The following is a 22647-nucleotide window of genomic DNA, read 5'->3' as shown; positions in this document are numbered from 1 at the left end:
TATATATATATATATTTATTTATTTACTTAAATCTTATTTATCCGGGTAAGGCGATTGAGAACAAATTTTCATTTGCAATGCTGACATAGCTGCAGACAGCAGAATAAAACAAAGCAAAAATACAAATACATATACGGCAAACTGGATGTGATATACCTGTTTTGCATATTTAAAAAATATATCACATTTCATTGCATTACAATACATTACATGTGGCACAGTGGTTCAAATCAGGACTCTGGTCTTCCTGTGTGGCGTTTGCATGTTGTTCCAATATTTGTGAGGGGTTTTCTTCTGGTGCTCCGGTTTCCTCCCACAATCCAAAAACATGTCTGGTAGGTTAACTGATGACTAGATCGTCAGTTTAATTAAAGGCAACTCTGAGGAAATACAGCCTTTGACTGTTGCCGACTACACTATTTACCTTGTGAGTCACCTTTATTTATATTGCTCACAATAGTCATGCTAATGCCCATATTAGCGAGACACTACAGGAGCTTCGCGACACCAAATCTCCAAACTGATGGCCTCAGGCTATAAACCAATGAGGAAATGGATCAAGCCCACAGTCAGGAGTGTCATGAAGTAGTCCAGTGATGCAATACACAAACTGGCAAATGTTTTGAAAAGAAGCTACACAGGAAGAAAAAATAGACCTGAAGGACTACACTTAATCTGCCCTGTGCTTCAACTCAAAATGTTTTGATGAAGTTTTCACCAATCTACCCAAGTCAGAACCACTGGCTGAATGCAGAGATGAGAGCACTGCTGAAGGCTGGGGCTGAGGTCTTCAGGGCACACAAGCACCATCACTTAGGGCATCAAGAAGAAAGCTAGCTGCAGGCAGCAGGAGAGCTAAACACTATGCTCAGAATATCCAGAGCCACTTCAGCTCCATTGAGCTTCAGAGCATGTGGAAAGGCATGAAGTGCGTCACAGACTATGGTACAATGCTCAAAAGATCCCTTCCCTTTCTAGATTCCATCAACCAGTTCTTTGTCTGCCTTGAGTACCCCCAACAACAACGACCTTACGTTTCACACCACCGGATGACACGCCCATCATCACATCAGCTGCAGATGTGAGGCGACCTCCACAGTAACACATCTGAATGACTATTGGCCAGTCACTCTCACTTCAATAGTCACAAAGTGCTTTGAGAAGCTGATCATAGCATGTATCTCAAACTCCATTGACATCAATGTGGACCCTCACCAGTACATCCACAGGAAGAACCACTCCACTGATTATGTCATCGAACCAGTAGTCCATACAGTCTTCACCCACCTGGAAAGAAGGAACTCTTATGTCACCTGATAGTCCAGGATTTCTCTTCTGGCTTCACCTTGGTGCAAAAGCTGAACATTCTTGGGTGCAGTCCATCACCGGGGAGCTAGGTGCTGGACTTTTAGATGAACAGACCACAGACTATCAGGATCCACAACACTGTTTCCTTCTCCATCACTCTCAGCAGTGACCATAGAGATGTGTGCTGAGTCCCCTCTTTTTCACACTATTGCCCTATGACTGCTCTGTGAAATTCCCAAGCTGTCATATAGTGAAGTTTGTGGGCAACACGGTGGTAGTAGGAAGCATCATGAAAAACGATCAGTCTGAGTACAAAGACGATGTAAAACATTCGGTGGACTGGTGCATGGACAACTCGTGTATCAATGTGAAGAACACTGAGGAGATGGTGGTGGACTTCATGAAAAACAGACGTTCTCTCCCCTCCATACACATCGGAGGAGTGGTAGTGGATGTGGTCTCTAGATACAAATACCTTCGGATCCACCTTTCAGAGGACGTATCCTGGAGTCAAAATATGTTCTGTCTGCTGAAGAAAGGGAGCCAATTTTGCCACTTTCTCCGAATGCTGTGACATGCCAGACTGAGGAGCTGTGTCTGAAGAGATTCTACAGATGTGGGGTGGAGAGCGTTCTAAATATCAGCATCATGGTGGGGCACAGCGGCTGCTGAAAGGAAGGCTCCTCAAAGGACAGTACATGCCATTCAGAAGAAACTCCTCACAACAACAGACACCTTCATCAGCAGAGGGCGCTCTGCATAATCAAGGACTCAACCCACCCTGCAAACACCCTCTACCATTCCTGTCCTCAGACAGGAGGCTCTGACACATCCAGAGCAGTATCACTAGGCTGAGGAATACGTTCGGCAAGCTGTAAGATTGTTGAATTCAAACAGTGCTCTGAAGCTCCGATATTAGACCACCCCCTTCTTTCATCCCCACACGTTGAAACCTTATCCTATTTCATGCTGTATCATGTGGTAATGTTGGTATGGCAATAAAATTCCTTGATTAATGGAATCAAATTCCTTTGACAGACTACAAAAAACAGCAGCATGATATTCTGTTGTTCATAGCACATCCACTTGAGGCCTAGAGGTGTATGTCCACGTTAAGCAGCTCAGGCAGTACATCAGAGTCTTGTTAAGGCTGAAGGAAGAAAGGGGAGTGTCTTGAAGGGTATGAATGAGTTGCAGATCCTTTGACGACTGGAGAATCGGTAACACGAGATGTAGAATTATTATAGGCACACCCACGGCCTTGACAAAGTGTTTGTTGAAGCCACAAACCATCTTAGGTTTGTTTGTGACGGATTTCACGACAGAGGGGAGGTAATGTTGGACCTTGATGGTGTTCCAAAATATTTTATGATTTGCAGTGTTTCTGAAGTGCAACTGTTTAAAGTAACCAGTTTATACCTGACTTACAGCCTGAGTATCTATTCCTGGGTCCATGGGTTTCTTGTGAGGTCTTAGTTTTTTGCCTCAGTCGGTGTTTCTGATGGATACGCTTAGATGAATGAGGACTGAACCAGGGATCCAGACAATGTTTAAATCTGATTGTCTTAAGAGGGGCAAGTTTGAGAACAGCAGAAAATAGAATTCTGAAATAAGACCAAAGCACTCAGTCAATATGTCAAAGAGTGGCTTCAGGACAAATCACTGAAATGTCCTTTAGTAGGCTAGTGAGAGTCCACACTTGAATCTGTGCTGTGCGCTGACGATCCTCATCCAATTTGATGGAACTTGAGCGATGGTACTATCAGGAATTGGGAAAACTGCCAAAAGAGAGGCGTGCCAGGTCTGTGGCATCATATTCAAAACGATTTGAGACTGTCGTTGCCGCAAAAGGTACCTCAACCAAGTTTTGCATAGAGCCTGTGATGATCTGTTATTTGATTTTCTTACAATCAAAGGTCCAACTTTGGGAATTTTAGTCATGAACAATCAAACATATCATGCCCCAAATCCTGGAGGTACTGATATGAGGTGAACTAGCTCATTAGTTGTGTGGTTCTATTTCCGCATTAGTTCATTAGTTGTGTGATTCTATTTCCGCATGTAAAGCGGAGCCAATGTAGTGCAGGCAAAATGAGTGGCGGCGGGGAAAACTTATCTGCTCAGGTAAACATTTGTTGACGTATGTTCTATTCAAATGCAATTTGGGAGCTTGTGAACTATTTAAAGCCGACTTGAACTCAGTCACAAGAAGGGGTCAAGCCCTATCACCGGTCAGAAAACTAGTTTCAAAACTGCATTTCCTGGCATCTTGGTCATTTAGGCACACAGTGACAATTGGTGCTGGAATCTCTCAGGGCAGTTTTTCGGAAGTGCTGTCCCAATCTTTAATTGCAATGTTACGCAAGACGGGCAGATACCAACTGCCCAGAACTCGAGCAAATTTACTTGAAATCATACAACAGAAATGGTTTTCATGTGGCTGCAGGCTTCCTCTAATTTTTTGGAATGATACATTTATTTTTTGGATTTCAGTATGTGGTTTTCTTTTCTCTTCCACTAACATTTTCAACGTCATCAGGTCAAACTTAATGCTTCACTTGCACGGCTCTCACAAATTTCCATGGGAAAAAAAAAAAACATTTCCAAACAGCTATTTTACTTAATACATTACATTTTTATTGATATAGCGCTTTCACAAAGTGCGAAAGACGTTAATATGGCAATCTCTATCACTTTCAGGCCTCTAGCCCACATGTGCAATCTTTAAAGAGTGGGTGAGCATTCAATTTAACGCCCACTATATGGAATCTAAGTGAAAGATGGTTATCTGCAACACTCCCACCAAAAGTGCATGCAATCTTTCAGAATTAACATACCGCTATTTTGGATCTTAATAAAACAAGGCCGAAATGTGACTCTTGGGGTAGACAGACCCAATGGATACCCATGGCTATTTCATCTCAGCACCCACTAAAAATCACTGATAATAAGGAGCATTGAAAGCAGAAAAAAGTACTGCGGCCCTGAAGGGCCAAATGTGAGTTGGCAACACGGCCCATTCTTTCACTCAAATGTGTTAAGTTACAAATTGCTCATTGGACTGTGACATAAACATGGTGTGCAAAGCAAGTAACAATGTGCAATACTGACCAACATTGCAGAATGAATCACTGTCTCATGACCTCTAAACCAGGTGAATTCAAAAAACAAAAACAAAAAAAACTCTTCTGTCATCCGTGTTTTTTTTTATGGAGACCAGTGTAATTTTTGTTGCTGGCAAACTTCTGCTTCACACTTCAACCCAACTGTTGGCGATAACACACAAGTGAGCAGGTGTACCTACCGATAGTAACTCTAAAAGAAGAAGAAAGGAGAACAACACTAAAGCGTGCAGCCCTTTTCCATGGTCCACGATGTGAGGTCTGGTCACTTTACACACAAAACACGTACCATAAATGTATCAAACTTTTGTCCAAAAATCTAAGTACGGACCGTACCCTAAATTACAAATACTGTCCCACCTCTATGTCACAGTTAACCCAGTTTCAACATTTACCTTCAAAGTATTTATTGGTAATATAATGAGAGGAAATGTGAATATTTAGTTTGCAAGTCAATTTAGAGTGTATGCCCCCAAAGTGTCTGCTTGTATGACTACAATTTTTATTTGGGGGGGAAAAAGTTGAACTGGAGCCTTGCATCAGAAAATAGTTGTTGAGCAACTCTTAAACATTACCCACTTGTGTAATGACAAAGCAGTAATTGCAACCAATTGACCATCAACACAGCAGGTGTTTTTCTTTTTCTTTTCTTTTTTTTTTTTTAATGGATGTAGCCATCAAATTATATTTCAGATTTTTAATATGCAGCTCAACCATAGCTGGCGCTGCAAATTTAGTAGCCAAGGCTTGTCTACAAGGACTACAGACAGACGAGTTATGTTCTACACAGCTAACACGGGATAGGATGAATTACATGAAATGGAGGCAGGAAGGCCAATATTATGAAAACTTCGGATGTTTGCAATAGGATTTAGCAGATGTGGTAATGGGCAAGGCTAGAACCGAGATTCTTCGAAGAGAATGGGAGGGGCATCGAAAAGATTACCCAGTCATTGATAGCATGGGAAGGGGCTTCTGAGGCTGATAGGTTCTTGAGTGAGGAGCCCTGAGTGAGAGAGAGGGGATTCTGTGCAAACTCAAAAATGACATTTCAGACGGCAAAAACAGATGCAGGTAAACAAAAAGATCACTGAAGAAAAGTATTTGAATGGGCCAACAATGCACCAGTGGACAGAATAGGCTGCCATGTAAAGGAGAGCAGGCTGCACGGTTTTGCTGGTTGGTTAGAAGTGAAATTATTCAAATGTAGTCCCAAAGGAGTATTTGTGACTACATGTCTAACTATTACAATTGCCCACTCGGTTTTCAACTCATCAAATTCAGTATGTTTTTTTTTTCTTCACCATTTCAGTTGGAGTGCAGTGTGCACATTTTTGAGACGTATTAAGACATATCGCTGGCATCGGGCTGAATCTTTGTACCTCCAAAATCATCACTTTCCAGGAGAACTGCAAAATGTCATCTTTGTCCAACCAATAATGTGGCAACGTCAAAGAGAAAAAGCCATTTTCAACACTCGAAATTGGTCAATAATTTGTAAAAAAATAACAGCTACACCTGTGGACTGACCAATAGCATAGTTTTGTGAAAAAAAGACTGCATGAACTATACCAAATTGTCACAGAGAGGGTTTCGGCTCGACACCAGCGGTAATCATGTCAAATGTATGTATGTATGTATTTATGCGCGCACGTATAGAAATAATAGGGTAATTTCTGAGATGTGGATGATGTCCGTGTTCATATGATTCTTCAGCCAAGATGATACGTGTCGGGACCCTTCAACAAGCCGACTGACATTTTAAATCAACAGCTACTGTATGTTGTTTATGAGTCTGTTGTTCTCTCTTGCCTCGTTGTGTCAGTATTTATTTTTTATTTTTTTATCATTGTACTGATATGGTGGGGAATAATGTAATTACATCTCGCCCACATTCTAAACTGTGACACGTTGGAATTTTCTTTCAATGTTCTTGTGAAGCCCTGCTTACCCTTACGAGAAACAACCAAAGAGAAAAAGACGAGATGGAATTAATGAATATTATTACCACAGAACAATACAAAGAACAGTTGGATACTTTTAAAGCAGTGGGATGAATCACCATCTTTATAGCAGTACCGATAACCAGATGGAACTTCTCATGTCTTGAGCTTTCCTTTCTTAAACATTATACTTTGGTGGTCTCTCATGATACATCATAAATGACTGAAATTCCATTTGTTAATGTATTTCCAGTCCAACAATTAAGGATCATTTTGGAATCAATTTGAAATGTTTGACCCAAAGAAAAGCGGCTTCATTCACCAACCATTTTGAGAACACATTTGCGCTTTTTAATAAAAAGGTCATGTAAACCAATGTAAATTTTCTGAAGAACACTCCACAAAATATTTCCACAGATTTTAGTGGTTCACAATTGAATATGTGTTTCACGCATTCTATTGTATCATACTATAGGATTCAAAATACTTCATTTAAATGTTGTTCAAAGTGAAGTTCAAGAACTCTTCATAAATCCGACTTAGACTAGTTCAAGAACCTTTTTTTTTAAGAGCAAATGTAATTCTGCAGAACATATTGATGAATCAGGCCCAGTGATTCCCTCCGTGAGCTACACTACCAGACTGGTTAAAGGTGACAGTGTAAAAGTATGGTATAAGGCATACCCCGCCCTCTCCTTTAGTTTCATATCAGTAATGCCGTCTTTGGACACCAGTTTGTTAAATACGAGAATCCCAATAACCATGTTAACCTGCCAAAAGAAGAGGCATACAATTAATACATATTATACATATTTTACACAGTACATATTAGGACAGCATGCAGCTATACTCCGATCATGTCTGACGATTGGCATAATGCAAATAAATAATCAAACTACATTAGGTTACACTCACTGTAGGAGCTTAATTGCCTGTATTTTTTTTAAATGTTAGTGACATAAGCCAAAGATCACATACCCAATAAGAAGTGGAGACATATGATTAATTCATTGAAACTCAATATTCCTCGGTAAAACAACTTCAACAATCTTTGGTAGCACAAACGTGACACAAATGATACACCAGGGCAACTTTTCTCATCAAATAGGAGTTATCTCACTGATGAACACTTGAAGTCCATCCTGAGAATCTAAGATGTCGCGTGTCAAGCTCTGACAAAATAGCTTAGGTGCAAAGCAAATTTAATATTTTGGTTTCTTTTGTCATTTTAACTACTACTGGTACTTTTTCTTGTTTATTTTTTCCTGCAGCATATTTTTGAATTTATAGACTTTTACCATATCTTGAAGCACGGCAAACACGTTAAGTTCAACTTGATTTATTTTAGAACATTATTCTGTGCTGTCTGTTTCAACTCAAATTTATGTTATAAAACTTTTTTTTGGGGGGGTGGGGGTTGTGCTCAGCCTGCTACCTAAAATGTGCTTTGAGTTTAGGTCCGCCCCCAACCCTGGCTAAGCTGCTAGTTAACCACCACGTGTTGCTTTCAGCGAGGCGTCCCTGCTTTAATGCCAAAACACTTGATTGGCATTTAGTTAGTCAAGCTGTAACTGTCATTGCGGGGTGGTTAAGCCAACACATCGACGAGTCAATTCAACCCCTCGGACATTGTGACAATCTAACTACAAATTGCAAAGTTACAGTACATGATGAGTTACAATATAGTGCAAGGCTTGAGTTTTTGAGGTAATTTGATGCAAATGTGGTTAAAAGCTAACAGCACAGAGAGAGTGAGAGAAGAAAGAATACCAAGACAACAGCAGCAGCTGGTCCAACAAATGCATAGAGAAGACCTCCTTCCAGAGACAACCAGCAGCTACAGGAAAGGAGCAAGCAAACATGCATAGTATCACATACAACGAGAGGATGCAAGGCAATTTTTGCAGAAATTGTGTGCTAACACCGAAGAACTGACCCAGAAGTGAATTGTTGTTGGATTACCTGTAATATTGCACATATTGAACATATTGCAGTTGGGATGTTTTGAATGACTCAAGAAACATGGAAGTAGGATATAAATATGTAGAATTTAAAGTTGGGAAGTTTATTGTGAAAAATGGGGAATTACAGGAATCGCAAATAGCCCTGTAAATATCAGCCTCGCTGCTACTGAGGGAATAAACAACTCATTTTTGGGTGCAGAATAACTGTTCTATTAATGCTCTTCATCATTCACAAAATTATCAACAATGGAGTGATGGAAGCGGAAAGAAGTACAAAGTGGGAAACACATGGCAAGATTAAAAATAGAGGCAGTCAGTGAAAGAAATGGGTTAGATGAAACCAATGTGTGAAGTAAAATATATACTAGATGAGAAAGTAATAGAAACGTGAAACTATACTGAATATTGCCCCAAAAGAGGACAAATTATACCGCACACAATAGATCATCTACAGAAAACCATTCTTACTAGCTCGGTGTTCCATAGCCTTTTGCCTTGGTAAAGCCCACTGAGATTGCAACAACAAGGGCGGGGAGTCCTAGAATAGACAAATGGAATATTAGGATGCAAAAGATTAGCAAAACTATTAAAATGGAAACATGGATGGAAGCGAGATAAGAAAAAACTGACCCCAGCCAAGACAGAGAAAACGCTTGCGTATTATGCGATTCCTTAGACGACCCGTCACTGCCATGTATGACTGCCATGCCTCCGTCAGGACCCAACAGAATGATGACAGGAAAAAAAAGTGAAGAAACGCCGCTATTATGGTACATAAGACCTGGGACAGCAGGGAATAAAAACATAGGGTTTGTTTCGCTGTGATCATACAATACTGTGCAATTTTTCTTGATTTAAAATGAAGAAAAAAAAACCCCAACAACATTCTTACCTTATTTCTTGTTTGGGTCTGTCCAATGAGAATAAGGGCATTGGAAGAAATGATTGAGAGGCAGAAGTTGATAAGAATGACTGATCTTTCAGACCGAATATATCTGCAGGAAAATCAGAGGACAAAAAAAAGTGGTTCTGACTGATTTCTATTACAACTTGGGTCAAGAATATGCAGTGTGTGGTGTTACATATTCATCCAAAATGTTACTCATTCCTATTCACTGTGAGTCCAAATGATGACTCTCTTGTCCATTCAATACTGTGCAAATACTTTTTCGCAATTTCATTTATTCCATTTTGCTCATAGGGTAAGAGAATTTAAGTGTCACCTATGGTTTTGAAAAGAAAAAAAAAAAAAAACGATTGAGAACGATTTTTTTTCCTTCTACAGAATTGGGATGGATCAATGTCCCTTTGAATTTTTCAACAATTTAAGGTTTTCCAACAACTCCAGCATAACTGATGTGTTCATCTTTGTACCTCGCAGTTAAAGGGGAACTAAACCAAAAAAATGTTTATGTAAGAATACGTTGCACTAGTCAAAACACTCCACTGATTAACGCTGTGTTTGTGGAATAAGAATTAAAAATAATTATCCAATGTAATAGGGATGCCATGTTAGGAGAAATCATTCTCAACTGCAGACCGGAAGAAACGACAAAACTACAGTAGCATGTTGCCATCCAACGCGGTGTGCCATTGAACAGCGGCAACAAACAAACTATTGAGGATGATTGATTTATACATTGGATCGTGTTTACACTATGACTGAGACAGAAACAGGCGGCTGTCATCAGAGGAGGAAGTACAGCGAGGATTATAAGCATTGGACATCATCTTGTTGGTGTGAAAGAGGGATTCGGATCAGCTCACAACCCGATAAGTCCATGTAGACGATGATGCTTATGATCATTGTTTATTATGTAGCTTTTGCACAAAATGTATCGAATATGTAGCTTGTCATTGTTGATTATTTAACCGTATGGTTTCTTCGCAAATAAAGCAGGCAGGAATGAGGTGATACATGTCACATTCTTGCAGATTCGCATACTTGCGAGTGCCACGATCCAAAATTGAGCAAATTTCAATTAAACAAAAGTTGAAAATGAATATTTGCAATTTAAAATATAACAAGGTTTATGGCCGATACTGATAACCTATGTAGAGAAAGAGAGAGAGAGAGAGAGAGAGAGAGTAAAACATTTCAATCCGGCCTCTACATGTAGTGCGGGCAGAGGATGATATAAAAATGTTGTCAGCGACAACGTGCAGTCACGTTTTCCTACTTTCAGAACTCTCTTCACTTGTGTTGGTGAGGTGATGAGCAAACTCAAAAGCTCTGATGCATGTAGTACCTATTAATAAACTCAATCCCGTTTTGTTAACATCCCCAGTCGTGTTTTATACATCTTTTATAAGTTAAAACAAAAGCCATTAAATAGTACAAAAAGAACAGGCCTAATTTTTGCATCGGACCGATAAAAGTGATGTCATTTTTTTCTCCAATATTTAACCTATAATTATAAGGCCGATGTACAGTGCGTCCTTATTTATAAGATGTATTTTCTCACCTCCAGACCGACACGTAGATGATGATGAGTAGCAACAATGTCAGAGAAGACACTCCACATCCCACAATCAGTGTCACGGATGGGAGCTGTGTCTTATCCATGTTCTGAAAAAAAGTAAGAGAACACAGAACATGTATTATGTGTCAATTTGTGTCACAGTGAACGATTTCAAAATGGCAGCACACGGAATACAAAGATTGTGTTCTGTTTTCATCTATGACTGCAGACACTTCAAGAGCCTGTAGTCAGATTGTCAATCTATAAGATTTGGTCTTTAACCTCACGTAACATCCATCCGTTCATCTATTTTCTCATCCGCTTATCTTCACAAGGGTCGCAGGCGTGCTGGAGCCTATCCCAGCTGTTTACAAGAAGCAGGTGGTGTACACCCTGAACTGGTTGCCAGCCAATCGCAGAGCACACATCGACGAACAACCATTCACTCACACGTAGGGACAATTTAGTGTTCAATCAACCTGCCATGCATGTTTTGGGAATATGGGAGGAAACCGGAGTACCCGGAGAAAACCCACACAGGCACGAGGAGAACTCCACACAGGAAGGCCGGGGCCAGAATCGAACCCTTCACCTCTCCACTGTGAGGTGGACAGGCTAACCAGTCAACCTACGTTTTCGTTTTGCATGATATTGAAAGTGAGTTAAAACCTGTTTCGTAATGTACGTCGTGCATGTGATAAGAGAGAGTTGTTAACGGCTGTGTCGGTCTGTGTTTTTTTTTTTTTTTTTTTTGGCTTGCTTCTAATTTGGCTGGTGATGTACCTGTAAAGTCAGCTGGAAAGCAACCTCTCTCTCGGTCTCACACAGTCACATCGTCACTCACACATTCATGCACACAAAAAGTGCAACAAAAAAAAAAAAAGCAAGGGTTTTCTCCACATCCCCCGAAATATCCCTCTTAAATTATTAGGTGTGACTGTCAGTGTGAGAATGGTTGAGTTCCCATATGTGCCCTGTATTCGACTGGCAACTAGTCCAAGGTTTACCCTGCCTCTCACACTAAGTCGATTGGATTCAAATGGGCTTCAGTCCACTGTGACCACACTGAGGAACAGATTATCACAGTTGGTGACCTAGCATCCATATTAAACAGTCCTTCGATATAACAAAGGAAGATGTGGAGAATTTGCTTGAGTTACAGAAACAGTCATTGACTGCATTTGTCATTGACGGCAATTGTCAAGGCTTTTTTGAGCAGCTTTACTTCTTGCCATACTTTTTCAGAAACTGAGGGGCTCTCGTCACTTTCAGATTGTCTCATGAGTCACAAATTGTCAGAAAGAGAATATGGTTGCAAAATAAATACATAAATAAAAAATCAATTTACATTCTATTCATCAAAGTCCCAAACAGTCACATACACCATCTATCTTAAAATCTGATTTTACTGGTATTTTCTTTTCTTTTAGTGCTTGTCCAAAATAGCCCCCTCAGTCCTGTGCAAATCTGAGTGTGAGGAAGTTAAAGACCACTGAGAGGACCACTGGCATTTTGATACAGCTCGAGTATTCGAACTGTTGAACATGTTTGGTCGAAGTAAACATTTTCCAAGTCTGATTATTGAACCCTACACCCTAACCAGCCTATTCCAGGACATCACCCCTTAGCTCTTGCGAGAGATAATTGGCTGAGTTTATAGCCTGTCTTGTCTGCTAGTTTGATGTGTGTGTTGGGGCCAAGTTAATTAAATTCCTCTGATTAATCGGCACTGCAGTGAGTTCCTTCTCTAAAAGTAAATGGAGGAGAAAAACATTCTGAGTGCAATGGAATGGAAACATGTCTGTTGAGAGAATTTTGACTTGCTTTCATGATAGAGGTTTTGCACAGCATGAAAACCACTTATGTGAGTCACTACAGAGATTATGTGAAAATCACCTATGAGTATGCAGGGAACCATGCTATTCGTGCCAAGGCTTCGTTTTGAAGCTGCAACAAAATGTATGAGTAATTGAAGCGCCTTTATCATCCAAATATAATTTTTTTTAACCCTGAACCATGATCCCAAAACATTTTAATTTCTAAGCTACCCTCCAACATTACCCTAAAAAAGAAAAATAGCCTTCTGATTATTTAAAAAAAAAACAAAACAACAACAACAACAACAACAGCAACAAAGAACCATACATGGTAGAACACTGGTGTTTTTGACACAGGGATACATAGAATACTCACATTTTTTTTAACTACAGCTAGCTATTACCAGTTAATCCGTTGTTAAATTTCTACCACTGTCAGTAGAGAACCACAGTATTCTCTGTTGCATGCAGGCTGCTTCAGCATGCACAGTTCTAGGAGAATTTTTGCCTGTTAGTCTGTCTTTTATCTGTAATGCTCGCTACACAAACAGTAACTTCCACAAGACTGTATATTTTCGATTGAACTATTTAATAATTGCCAGAAAGATCGAGTCATGTCTGTGGAGCCTTAGTGTAGTGCAGAGGTGTTAAACATACGGCCCGCGGGCTGCAACCGCTCCCCGAGGAGTTTGATCAGGCCCACAGGATAATTTAATAGTGAAAAAATGCCAGGGAAAAAAAACACAGAATGGATATTTTTAATAAGATGCAATTCACTTTTTTCTCCTTAGTTTGTAAAGTGTAGGCAGGGATTAAATTTAGATTTTATATAAACACATATGTAAATGGTTTAAAAATCCTTTCTTTATAAATTGCGTTTAATCTTAAAATATATTACTATATTTTTCAATACCAATTACTTGTTAAAGTTTTGTGCCTTTGTACCATCAATGGGATTGTTATAATGCATATATGTGAATGATCAAAGTAAATTGCACATTTGTCTAGGAAATGTTTTGTAAAAGACATGTTCATTCAATTTCAACATTTTCCTAATGTTCTTGTGCTTCACTATACCAAAACAAAGGAAATATGATATTTTGGTTATTTATAGCAGAGTATGCTATAATTTTAATGGCCCGGCCCACTTGACATCTACCGAGGCCGTATGCGGCCCACAATGTGAAATAAGTTTGACACCACTGGTCTAGCCGGTGCGGAAGAAGGTCTTATCTGTACAGTTCCAACTATTAATTTGTCTTGGGTGCTCATTTGATTGGTGGGCTAGTTGAGTTGCCAGCTTTGCCTTGCCAGTGTGACAATGTGTGACAACACGGTCTTAATGGGATTCAACTAGTATGTGTGCCAAGAGTGCCATAGATAAGGAAGGCCGAGCAAGGACAAAGGTCACAGCGACGCAACGGTCTAGCTCAAGTCATCTATCTAATTACAAAAGACCTAATCGAACGAGCTGCTTGCCAAGGCTTGCTATTCTTTCACTCATGTGGCGCCTGAGAGGAACAGGGCAATTTGATGGCAACTTGTGATGTCACTGATAAGAAAAAATAAGAACAAGATTGAAAATATGCAACTCAGTGTGAATAGGTGAGGTTTTCAGCAGAGTTTTTAAATCTACTTCTACAGGAAAAAAAAAAAAAATCAAATGGTGAAAAACATCAATGCCAGGTTTCAGTGTATGCTGAATAGATGGGTCTTGCTAGCCAATAATAACATTAAAAATGGAAATATGTACATGGGAGGAGAAACAATGCATAGTATCATCCAACGACTGATGAAGTATTAAGTAAAGTTAAACCTGATTGGCTCATTACAAATCCAAACAGCCAAGTTAGATTAATTACAAAAGTAGCAATTGGTTGAATGCATTCTAAATCTCGATTTTCCTTATCAAGCACATAGCATTTAAGTATTATTTACCAGCTAAAATAATCCCTTATCAGACAGCATTTTTTTCTCATCAAAGCTAGTGAGAAATTCCAAAGCAAACAAAGGTTTTTGAAACAAAAGGCGCACTTGGAAATCCTTTCATTTTTCTCCAAAATCAACTGTGCGCCTTGTAATGCGGTGTGCCCTTTGTATGGATGAATGTCGACTTCGACCGCAGGGCAGTCGGAGCTGTGGTTAGTCACACGTCTGTTTAAATAAAAATATATATCGGTCTACACTCAATGGCTTTCCCGCCTGTTATTGAAGAATTGCAGCAATCTATAACTATATTAGTTATTTATTTTTCTTCATATGGAGCACTGAAGCAAAGTTTGCTTTTGAGTCACATCATGAGCAGAGACGTGCCTCGTTTTGCCTTCCTGTAAGCCACAAGACTTTTACTCTACAGTAAAGGTGGTTTGTATTTGTACCTTTTGCGGACATGCTGCTCTTGCTTCCTATGTCGTTCATGTTTGGGCTCAAAACATGCACATACAAGTATCATGTCACTTTTTCCTCCAAATCGCAATACTGTCATAGCAATTTAGTACTGTCCATCCATCCGTCCATTCGATTATCAAAAAATGACCAAGGTTGTCTTAGTGCCAAGTACAACATCAGGATACCCTTACAGTTCAACAGCGTGTTCATTATTGATGATACATCACAACGACGTAAGTCTATTAACCCCAAAGTAGAGATGCCGAGGTTGGGGGCTTAAAGTTCATCTGCTTGTAGCCTCTCACCGGGGGAAACTCCAGAGTGGAAGAGAGTCCATCCCTTCTCAAGAGAACTGGTAAAGAGCAAGTTGTGTGGTGAGGTGAGCCAGTTTTATCAAGTTGGAAATTCTCAACCGCACGCATCATCTTAGACTTCATCCCTGCCAGAGAGGTGACTTGCCACATTCCTAAAAGCAATCACTGTAGCCAAGGATCGGTTGCCTTTGCCCACTACCAAACTCCCAGTGCACACAGGCGCCTTCGCCCCTTCCACAGATGATGATTCCATAAGATAAGAAAACTTTTATTGATCTCACAATGGAGAAATTCTCAAAACGTAAAAAGATAAAAGATGAGAGAGAAACATGTCAATAACATGCCGGTATTATGCGCAGTACCGTATGGAAGAGCTCTGACTGGAAGAAGTTTGTGGTATTAGGATGCTTCAAAACCCCTGACTGAGCAGCATCTTTTTTTAATGAACAAAAGTGCATTCTACCACAGTGCCCTTCCTCTCTTTGAGAATAATAAGAATAGAAGAATAGTCTTAGTTGTTTCTATTTCTGGCTGTTCAATCATATCTGATGCTGAGCATGATAAATTGCTATGTCAAATGCTTTACTTGGAATATATAAAGGGTTGATGGTCATTGTGACACTGCCATTTTGCCAGTTCACTCAATATACTATCCAACCAGTTCTTACTTTAACTGCCATACACGATGGCATCCCTACCATGCAGCAGGATCATCAAAAAACCTACAAAGAAAGAACCGGTTTAGTAAAAGTTTGCATGTGTAAACATGAAGTGCAAACTTGATTGTTCACAAAAACATGTGCTACACTAACCGGGCACACACGGGATTTCTGTGCAATTCGTTTTGCATGTTATGGCAGGAGTGCTGTGATTTCCCTAACATAACACCATTTTTTTTGTAAATAAAAAAGATCCAAAGTTGACGGTCTAATACAGGGTTATAAGGAAAAAAATTCAACATTTTCCAATTGAATGCATGTTTACTAGTACGTAGGCGTTGTGGAAAAAAACGGCCCACTTTCATTCCAACATGATATTTAATGTCTAATGCTACACATTCAGCAACAGCTTCTTGTTTACTTTCAAACTTAGCTCGCAGCAGACGTGTGGAATGTCATGCACGTTTTGAGCATGACAGCTCTTGATCCACTGGTGAAAGGACACTTTGATTCCCTCCTCTTTCATCTATAACTGCCTCAAACAACATTGCGTATGCAGGAAGAGTGGTTACGATTACATGAATGTCCACGTCTTATGTTATGTGTTGCGTTATATTACCGTATTTTGTTATTTTATGTCAACTGTTCTGTAAAGCGCTTTGTTACAGCTGTAGCTGTTGTGAAAGTGCTATATAAATAAAGATGCATTTTATTGTATTGTAAATTCATATAACATAATACGAAGTGAGGTGTTCCGGGCATGTCCCACCGGCAGGAGGCCCCGGGGACAACCAAGGACACACCAAACCAGGGTGAACTCAGTGATCTTGACATCAGTGATCTTGACATCACTGAGTTCATGACAAAAAGTAATTTCATGTTCTGTGCTGGTATCCTGCAATTATAATAGTATGTATGTTTGTTTGTCAGTTCACCGCATTAGCCTGCCTGCACTGGTCCAAAGCCATACGCAGTCATTGATATGCACACTTAAGAGCAAGTTGTTGGGTATTCGCATAGAGTCACCTAACGGATGTGTTCCCTGTGAGATGGGCAGTGGCATAATGTGGTCAATGGGGGTACATCTTAAGGGACAATGGCGGTCGATCCTTGGCTCCAGAAACTAGCTCTCGGGACATGGAATGCCACATATCTGGCAGGGAAGGAGCCCCAAACTGGTGTGTGAGGCAGAGAAGTTCTGACTAGGTATAATCGTGCTTCCTTCTACACACAGGTAAGGGCTCAGGAACCAGTCCTCCCGAAAGGTGTTGTACACTCTTACACTCTGGAAATGCCCATGGTATGGTGGCGCTGAGCAGGTATGGGCATAATTATTGCCCTCCAGCTTGATGCCTGTACGTTGGGGTTCACCGCGGTGGATGAGAGGGTAGACTCACTCTCCCTGAAGATGGGGGGTCGGGTTCTGACTGTAGTTTGTGCAAATGGACCAAGTAGCTGTTCAGAGTACCCATCTTTTTGGAGTCCTTAAAGGGTGTGCTGGAGAGCGCCCCACCTGGCGACTCTATTGTTCTGCTGAAAGACTTCAATAATCACATGGGCAATGACAGTGAGACCTGAGAGGGCATGATTGGGATGAAAATAAAATGACAGCCAGTGCAAATAGGCTAAAACACGAGCATTATGGCTGAATCTATGAGATCTTGACAGAAGCGTGGCAGCAGTGTTTTGAACTAATTGGAGGCGGTTTAATGATGTAGAGGACAGGACTTTACGGTTCAGGGTGAAAGAAAAACGACCCGGGACCACACACAGAGGTTGTTCCACTAATCCTCTTCGAAATAGCTCAGTGAGCCCTCAACTGGGAACTGATCATTTCAAGGATAATCAATGCCAGATTCCAAACCCCACGTAAAAGAACCAACCTTCAAGTCATACAGTGCTATGCACTTACAACAACAACAACAGCAATGATGAAATAAAGACATCATCCTGCCTCTGGATCACATGAATGCCAAAGTCAGAGATGACAATTGTGGATACGAACTGGAGACGGAAAAGTAACGTTTAGGTCTCATGAATGAAAATGTGCAATGATTCACAGATAACTGTGCAGATTACAACCTGGAAAGTGTTTGCCTTGGGCGCCAATTAACTAGCTGTGGCCCTGGGCTGAGCCAACGACATCGCAAATCGTCTGACATACCCAGTGGGATTAATAGCTTGTGCATTGATGAAGACGGCAGCTAGTATGTATGAGAGCCAGTGACTTGCATGACACATTGACCATCACATTGACTTCACATATATGTCACCGCTAATCACAGGTCCTCCAGCTTTGGAGCTTGTCTTCCCAAAGTGATTATGGGGGATCCACTGGTGCTGCTGCTCCCTTGGAGCCGTTTTTATACAAAACATGAAATCTGGTAAGAAATATTTGTTTTTATGAACACCCTTTTACTTTTCGCCACCCCGAACCATTCGTGAGAAATCACTTCACAACTCCGTCATGATTCTTGGTGAGTAGTAGGGATGGACGACTAATGGAAATGTAATTTCTTATCTCGATTTTTAAAACATTGTAATAATAGAAAATCTATTAATGTGCAGAACGGTGTGGTGTGAAAGTATGCATCATGTTGCTTGTGTAGCAAGCATGTAGTGTAAGTAATTATTCCGTTCCTGAGCGTAATTAAGATGTTTAATGGCACCAAGCTGGAGTTTACCGTAACACCAAACACAAAAAAAAAATAAATAAATACACACATTGTATATTGAAATACAAACCATGCTTCATTTTCGAAAACACTGTGAGTGCTATTGCTAAAGTCAATGTAATATCCCATTGAAATGCTAGAGATGAATTAGCAGGATTTCAAATAACGATTTTTTACTGAGAAACGCTGTGGAAACATACACACAGGTAACATAATACTCAAAGGCACACGTTTCCTAATCTGTGAAAAACAATTTATATTTATAGAGCTCAATCGCAACTGCCTTCTTATCTCATTGTAAGTGTATAATCCATCGGTGCATGGCACCACATGCGCCTAAGAGGCCAACACGTGCAGCAAAAGCTGGTATTTGGTTTTGTTAATTGCTATTATTGTAGGATATTCTTATTTTACTTTCTTACTAATCGATTTACTTTTTGTTGTTTCAAGATATATTAAAAGAAATGTTCCTTTCCTCAAAATTCAAGGATACAAAGATCCAAGGATTCTTTTTTTTGGTCATACCAACACACATTTCCACATGATATGACATGAAATATAATCCCCAAGGTCCCAGGTTAGCCCATTAAGTCCCAAGACTTGTGAAAATCCTAAAAGATAAAAATAAATATGATAAATAGATCAGGGTCACGCTTATTCACAGCTTCAATGTGTGTGAAGATGCAAGGCATCAAAGTTGTGGATGTGGCAGAGTAAAAATGCAAGAGACTTGAATTTAAAATATTGACAAGATCATTTTGTACTTGACAAAAAGAACAGAGTGTTCGAGAATAAAGTGTGATGTGCAGGGGTGAATGTGCATCAGGCTATGATGATAGTTTTGACTTGGGTTTTAGTAGTTGAATAAATACAGCATTCTGAAATCAATTAATAATTATCTTATTAATCGTGATTTCAATTTCAATCAAAACAAAAATGATTATTATTTTTTTCAATAATTGCCCCGCCCTCGTGAGCAGCAAGAAGTGTATCGCTGTGGAATCAACGAACAGAAGAAGTAGGCTCAGAGTTATATCACAGAACACTTTCTTGAACATACTTCTTAAAATTACGTGAGCCTGAGGAGATAAATAATTTAGTAAAGCGATAGACCAGAACACGAAACGCGCTTCAGGAGCACATACAAATCCGTCTTAGTTCTGTAGGGGAATTATGTCAAAACCGAGACAATATTATATATAAACGGATAACATTAGCGATTAAAAATTATATTGAACTCAAAGTACACTTTTTTGTTACAACTCCGAGGTCTAAACAATGGTACAAATACTTTTTTTCCTTAAATCTATTCTATATGCAATAACCCCCTTGATTTTGGATTTTTGCTTTGCTTTGATTTTGCAAATAATAATAATAAGAAGAAGAAGAATTGATTTCAACAGTAGTTGGCATTTTTATGTTGATCGAATCCCAAGTTGTTACAGATAAGATATTAACTTATACCACATAAATCAAAGCATGAGACTTTTATCTTAGTTTTTTCCTTTTGTTGTGGTGTTACGTACAAGTAGACGCAAACACACTTATTGTTGTACTAACTAAACATTTTTCATTTCATTCACCTTTATTTTACTTTTGATGTACAACTGCATATTTTTTTTAAATAGTGAGGGAAAACTTTTTCACTGACATGTTGGTTTGACTTTCCTACTTTGAAAACATTCATCAAACATGATGCTTATTGCTATTGGGCTCTAAAACATCAGAAATAAAAAACAAAAACAAAACAAAACTTTTGAGCGAGATTCACCCAGCCCAATTCCAAATCAGCAAATCATTGAAATCAATATATCATCCATTGACACACACACACACACACACACACACACACACACACACACACACACACACACACACACACACACACAGTTCTAGATGGGATAAGCTAAGGTTCCGAGCCTCTGCCTTTAAAATGCAGTGCATGTTTTCTTTTTTCTTTTCTTTTCTTTTTTTTTGAAATATAAATGCCCACAGCAAATTTGGGCTGAGCAAAATAAGCATGAGAAATAACAGCAAGAGAGTAATAGGTTATGTATGCTGTAAAGATGGGAAGTGGAAATGTAATGCGGCATCAGAGAGAAAAAAATGACTGAGGGGTACAAACGAAGATCGAAAGTACAAGTGAAAAAAGGAGTGAGGTGTTTATTATTCTGGGGCCGTAGGAGGCTAGTTACAGACAGACTGGCTGGGCCATTTAGAAACTACTAAGAAATTCACAGCAGATAATTGGCATGGGGCCCATGGATATCTAAAAAAACAGATTGCAGAGGAGGCATCAACAACAAGAGGAAGAAGAGGAGTTTGCCTTGCTGTCATCCTTGACCAAACAGCTAGTTTGCAATGTTGGAGGCAGTCAACAGTCAAGGAATGGCTGCATTCAAAAATGCCAGAGAAAAAATAAAATCGTATACTAATTTAATCCAAACTTTTCACACAAGTACCACTAAAATAAAATTGCGAGCTCGCCAAGTATCACCCTCCTGACCAATATTAAAATAGGTCTGAATGGTCATTAAAAAAAAAAAAAAAAAACAGGAGCAAAAGTTGTGCTCATAATATTATTTAAGGGGCCATATGATGCTAAATCAACTTTTGAGCTTTTAACCATATTAAAATGCTAATTCCTCAACAGCCCCCCCCCCACACACACACACGAACCCCACCCCAAAATGGCGTTTTCCTCAGAGCATTCCTGCTCATTCTGCCAATCTCAGCACCAGCCCCATCCAATCCAAGGATCCAAGAAAACAACTGGGTCCTCACTTTTTGATGTCACGTGAGGAGATACCCACGAACCGCCCCTTCAGACGAAACACACGCCCACTTTCTCCAAAACACCGGAGTTGTGGACAAGTGCACTAAGTCTGCCTAGTTACGTCTTAGTTTATAAAAATATGCAAGTGGCGAAAATGGTGACTGAATGTGAGAGGTTTAGGATATCGTTGGCCACGTTAGCATGATTGCCAAAGTCATTCTTCAATATTTTTGAAAAACAAGAAAAAAAACTAAACTTTTTTGAATGCACATTAGGATTTTTTTTCTTTTTACACAACACAACAACCAGATGGGTCAACAAGTAAGCAGAAGGAAAAAGACCCAATGAAAAATACCAATGTGCTTTCTAAAAACTTTTTTTTTTCTGCCCAAGGTTAAGGAAAGGTGGCATAAAAGTTCGATTTCTTTTGTGTGTGTGTGTGTGTCTAAATAAATTGGCATTTAGAAACTACATTTTGGTTTTCCTTGGGTTTTCTCTGTGTGATATTAAAACTGGTCCGTTGAACTGAAATCGTTGTGTGTGATAAATATGCAAAGAACACAGAAATCAGGAAGGGGGCAAATCATTTTTCAAGGCACTGTACATGCACTGCAAGAGAGTATTAGGTCACTACACTGACATAGTATGAACATTAAATTAAGGTTAATGTAACTATTCACGATAGCTAGATACTGCTTTGGGGTAGTGTCTTCTGCAAACAAGCATTTACAGTGCACTGCTGGAGGACCAACTTTGCACATTAAACTACATTCCAGTGTACACAAAACAGTTCACTGTTTTTCTTATGGATTTTTAAAATCAATAATTAGCCACATTGACTGATATGTAATCCTTTTATTGTGAAATATTTTCAGCCATTATCGCCCAAGCCCTACTAAGCACATAATGTTCAAAAAGGCATTTATTTCACCTTTATGTTGACCAGTTTATTTGATTTGTTCAATGTTATGTGTTAAAACAAAATGACCGGAATTCAGCCTTTTTTTTCTGTGCGTCCTTATTTTCAAAAGTAATAAATAATAAGAATAATATTGACCGATATTAAATATTTATATTGTGATATATGTTTCAGTTATATCTCCCACCCCTCGTGTTTCTGCTCTCTGTTCATTTGGCCTAACATAGCCTTCCGTTCGAGCTGTACAGGTAGAGGTCAAAACAGCACCATGCCTTCTATGTAATTCTTTATGGGAACAA

At 39.5% G+C, this 22647-nt stretch overlaps 1 protein-coding gene across 6 annotated transcripts in view; it reads right to left on the bottom strand.

Annotated features, from left to right (window-relative positions):
* The window catches only part of adgrb1a (adhesion G protein-coupled receptor B1a), a 113475-nt gene that overhangs the window by 25442 nt on the left and 65386 nt on the right, over positions 1-22647 (bottom strand). For 5 of the 6 annotated variants that reach the window (XM_019880069.1, XM_019880071.1, XM_019880075.1 and 2 more), the window contains 6 exons: positions 10804-10907; positions 9231-9333; positions 8969-9119; positions 8807-8876; positions 8145-8211; positions 7059-7144 (listed from right to left, as the gene is read on the bottom strand). In XM_019880069.1, the coding sequence (XP_019735628.1) occupies positions 7059-7144; positions 8145-8211; positions 8807-8876; positions 8969-9119; positions 9231-9333; positions 10804-10907 (581 nt within the window). Of the gene's footprint in view, positions 1-5377; positions 5438-7058; positions 7145-8144; positions 8212-8806; positions 8877-8968; positions 9120-9230; positions 9334-10803; positions 10908-22647 lie in introns of all 6 variants that reach the window. The other variant, XM_019880070.1, reaches the window with a different exon arrangement.

The sequence above is a fragment of the Hippocampus comes genome, unplaced genomic scaffold (genome assembly GCF_001891065.2).
Source record: "Hippocampus comes isolate QL1 unplaced genomic scaffold, H_comes_QL1_v1.1 scaffold135, whole genome shotgun sequence".
Classification (NCBI taxonomy): domain Eukaryota; kingdom Metazoa; phylum Chordata; class Actinopteri; order Syngnathiformes; family Syngnathidae; genus Hippocampus; species Hippocampus comes.
The sequence above is the reverse complement of the archived record's forward strand: the minus strand, read 5'-3'. Positions and strand labels throughout refer to the sequence as shown.